General features: G+C 36.3%; 1 protein-coding gene across 1 annotated transcript; it reads left to right on the forward strand.

Annotated features, from left to right (window-relative positions):
* The first annotated feature begins 1,790 nt into the window (after window positions 1–1,790).
* On the forward strand, window positions 1,791–2,714 carry LOC123791144 (olfactory receptor 13G1). The gene has a single exon (XM_045795786.2). It carries the CDS (start codon window positions 1,791–1,793, stop codon window positions 2,712–2,714), a length of 924 nt encoding a protein of 307 aa, XP_045651742.2.
* The last annotated feature ends 1,038 nt before the right edge of the window (window positions 2,715–3,752 follow it).

Genomic DNA, 3,752 nt, shown 5'->3' on the forward strand with positions numbered 1-3,752 from the left:
TTACCTCAAATATATAGATGTAGTGAAAAGAAGGGGCACATGCACCCCTATGTTCATAGCAGCAATGTCCACAATAGCCAAACTATGGAAAGAGCCCAGATGTCCACTGATACATGAATGGATAAAGAAGAGTATAGATAGATAGTTGATAGATAGATGATAGATAGATAGATGATAGATAGATAGATAGATGATAGATAGATAGATAGATAGATAGATAGATAGATAGATAAAGGTGTATATATATGTATATATATATATATGAATATATATACATGAATATTAGATTATTAGATTAGATATATAAATGAATATATATATATAAATGAATATTAGATAGATAGATAAAGGTATATATAAATGAATATTACTCAACCATCAAAAAGCACAAAATCTTACCATTGCAATGGCATGGATGGAACTAGAGGATATTATGCTAAGTGAAATAAATCAGTCAGAGAAAGACAAATATCAAATGATTTCACTCATATGTGGAATTTAAGAAACAAAACAGAGGATTATAGGGGAAGAGAGGGGAAAATAAGATGAAACCAGAGAGTGAGACAAACCATGAAACTCTTAACTATAGGAAACAAACGGAGGGTTGCTGGAGGCTGAGGTGGGTGGGGGGATGGGGTAACTGGGTGATGGGCATTAAGGACGGCACGTGATGTAATGAGCACTGGGTGTTATATGCAACTGATGCATCACTAAACTCTATCTCTGAAACAAATAATATACTATATGTTAATTAATTGGATTTAAATAAATTTAAATTAAATTTTAAAAAGAAATGAAATTGAAACAATTTTAGTATTTGTTAATCCGCTTAAAAATAACTATAATAAACTTCCTACATGCTAACACATACACACACACAAGAAAAAAGAAAAAAAATAATTTCCCTCATAAATCTCCTGGCTATTTTCCAGAAAACTTTTTCCAGTTGCCTCTTTGAGTATTCCTGAGAAACTTTCACATTGTTTGTATAATATCTAATATTTGTTCCAATTTATATCATTTTTGGAAATAAAAAAATCATAAGAAATATGAGGTTTATGGAGTTTTGATGGCCAATTTACAACTATACTAAAATGAAGGTGCAATCCCAGATCTTCTATTTTTATGTTCAATCTTCATACCATTGTATGACAGCACAACAGATTATTTCATGCACTTTTGGAAAAGTGCTTCTGCAACTGAAGAGAAAATATCAGGCAAGCAATTGATTAAATTGTTTAGTTTTTAGATGCCAAGGAATTATTGAATGGTCCCTGGAAATGCAGCCTCAGGATATTCTGTTGGACATTTTCCCCCTGAAGTCTTCCCACTATTATTAGCCCTGTCATCTTCTTTTGTTCTAGATATCTCTGCTCACTTATGTTTCAAGAAAGATAGCATGTAGTTAACAGCTATGAGATATGCAATTATTTGTATTCTATTTCATATACATGTGATTTATGCTCAAATAAGTTTCAATTCAAAATGGTAATATTGAAATACTTGAACATATTTATTTTTCTTAACTTTTTTTTCTAGACCAGTGGCTTCAGTTTAATGAAGTCATTAATTGAAGACCATGCATCAGAAAATGATATCCACCTGGAGAATAGAGGATACTTCCTGGAAGACAGAACTCCATTGAAATTGAATTCCTGCTACAAAGTTATATCACATCAACACACAAATCACTAAATTCATACACACATATACATGTCTCCCAATAAAAGCACCCAGATCATTTTAAGTCCCAGTTGCTCACTTTCTTCAATGTCTATCATCAAAGCAGGATGAATAACAGCATCGTAACTGAGTTTATCATTCTGGGCCTCACCCAAAAACCTGAACTGCAGAGAGTTCTCTTCATTGTCTTTCTGTTCATGTACCTGCTGGCCTTTCTTGGCAATGCACTTATTGTCGTTGCCATAATCTATAACACCACCTTGCATACACCCATGTATGTTTTCCTTCTGGCACTGGCTATTGTGGATATCATCTGCACGACAAGCATTATACCAAAGATGCTGGGAGCCATGCTAACATCAGGACAGAGCATTTCCTATGGAAGCTGCATGTCCCAACTCTTCTTCTTCACGTGGTCCCTGGGTGCTGAGATGGTTCTCTTCACCACAATGGCCTATGACCGCTATGTGGCCATTTGTTTCCCTCTTCGATACAGAACTATTATGAACGACCATATGTGTGTGGCCTTGCTTAGCATTACCATGGTGATTTCAGTAACCAATTCCTGGGTACACACTGGTCTCATACTGAGGCTGACCTTCTGTGGGCCAAACACCATTGACCACTTCTTCTGTGAGATACCCCCACTGCTGTCTTTGTCCTGCAGCCCCGTGAGACTCAATGAAGTGATGGTGTATGTTGCTGATATCACCCTAGCCATAGGTGACTTCACACTCACCTGCATCTCCTATGGTTTTATCATTGCTGCCATTCTCCGCATCCACACAGCAGAAGGCAAGAGGAAGGCGTTCTCAACATGCTCATCCCACCTCATAGTGGTGTCCCTTTACTACTCCCCTGTAATCTACACCTATATCCGCCCTGCTTCCAGCTACTCATTTGAAAGGGACAAGGTGATAGCTGCACTCTATACTCTTGTGACCCCAACATTAAACCCAATTGTGTATAGTTTCCGAAACAAGGAGATGCAGACAGGAATTCAGAAAGTTTTTGCATTTCTGAAACATTAGTGGCTTCAAAAGGGAATGGCAGCTCTGTACTCCAGAATCATCTCCTAGAACATCTCAGATTTTGCTGATCATTTATAGATATTTCCTGCCCAAGTTTCCCTATTCTCTCTTTCGTTCCACTATGAATCACACACAGTCTTAGCTCCTGATTTCTAAAATGCATTTACTTTCTTACCATTTCACTAATGATTTATACTTTTCACTTTACATATTTCTAAGATACTTTCTTTCATGAAAACTTCCACAACTAAACACAGTAAATGTGAAGTGTTTCTCTCATTCCTATTCTATTCCTAGCTTTCTCGTTGTCGCTACAATTTTGTATCTTTTAAATTTTAACGTCTGTAATGTAATATACATACCACCTCACATAAATATATATCATGATATATATCCCAACATCTTTCGAAAAATATATGCATTTTTTCCTTCCCATATATGCATATACATGAGCATTTGTCTGTTAGCACACATAAAAAGATTTCTTCTAATATTATAAAATTAATCAGTCTGTGAATCAAATCATGTCTGTCATTTCTGTAATAAGAAAATACATTGCAGGGGCGCCTGGGTGGCACAGCGGTTAAGCGTCTGCCTTCGGCTCAGGGCGTGATCCCAGCATTCTGGGATCGAGCCCCACATCAGGCTCCTCCGCTAGGAGCCTGCTTCTTCCTCTCCCACTCCCCCTGCTTGTGTTCCCTCTCTCGCCGGCTGTCTCTCTCTCTGTTGAATAAATAAATAAAATCTTTAAAAAAAAAAGAAAATACATTGCATTACTTTGAGACTTTCTGTGACACAGGCAGTAGTTTTCCCTTGAAATCAGTTATAATTAGTGTTCCACTGCAATATTTTTAAAATACAGGCATTTTGTCTTACTAATCGTCCTGAAACAATCTAGTTCATGTCATTGATGCCTGCTCTAGAATTTACTTCATGAAAACAATAACCATATATTATTGTTGGTATTTTTTTATATTGCATGTAATGAGGAGTTCTAAATAAATTAATACATAACAGACAAGAACAGAAGGATTCCCC

Source organism: Ursus americanus, chromosome 5, assembly GCF_024610735.1.
Source record: "Ursus americanus isolate L20-20 chromosome 5, mUrsAme1.1.p, whole genome shotgun sequence".
NCBI classification, from domain to species: domain Eukaryota; kingdom Metazoa; phylum Chordata; class Mammalia; order Carnivora; family Ursidae; genus Ursus; species Ursus americanus.

Excerpts from the sequence above, each read along its gene's own strand:
- LOC123791144 (XM_045795786.2), top strand. The coding sequence starts at position 1,791 with ATGAATAACAGCATCGTAACTGAGTTTATCATTCTGGGCCTCACCCAA.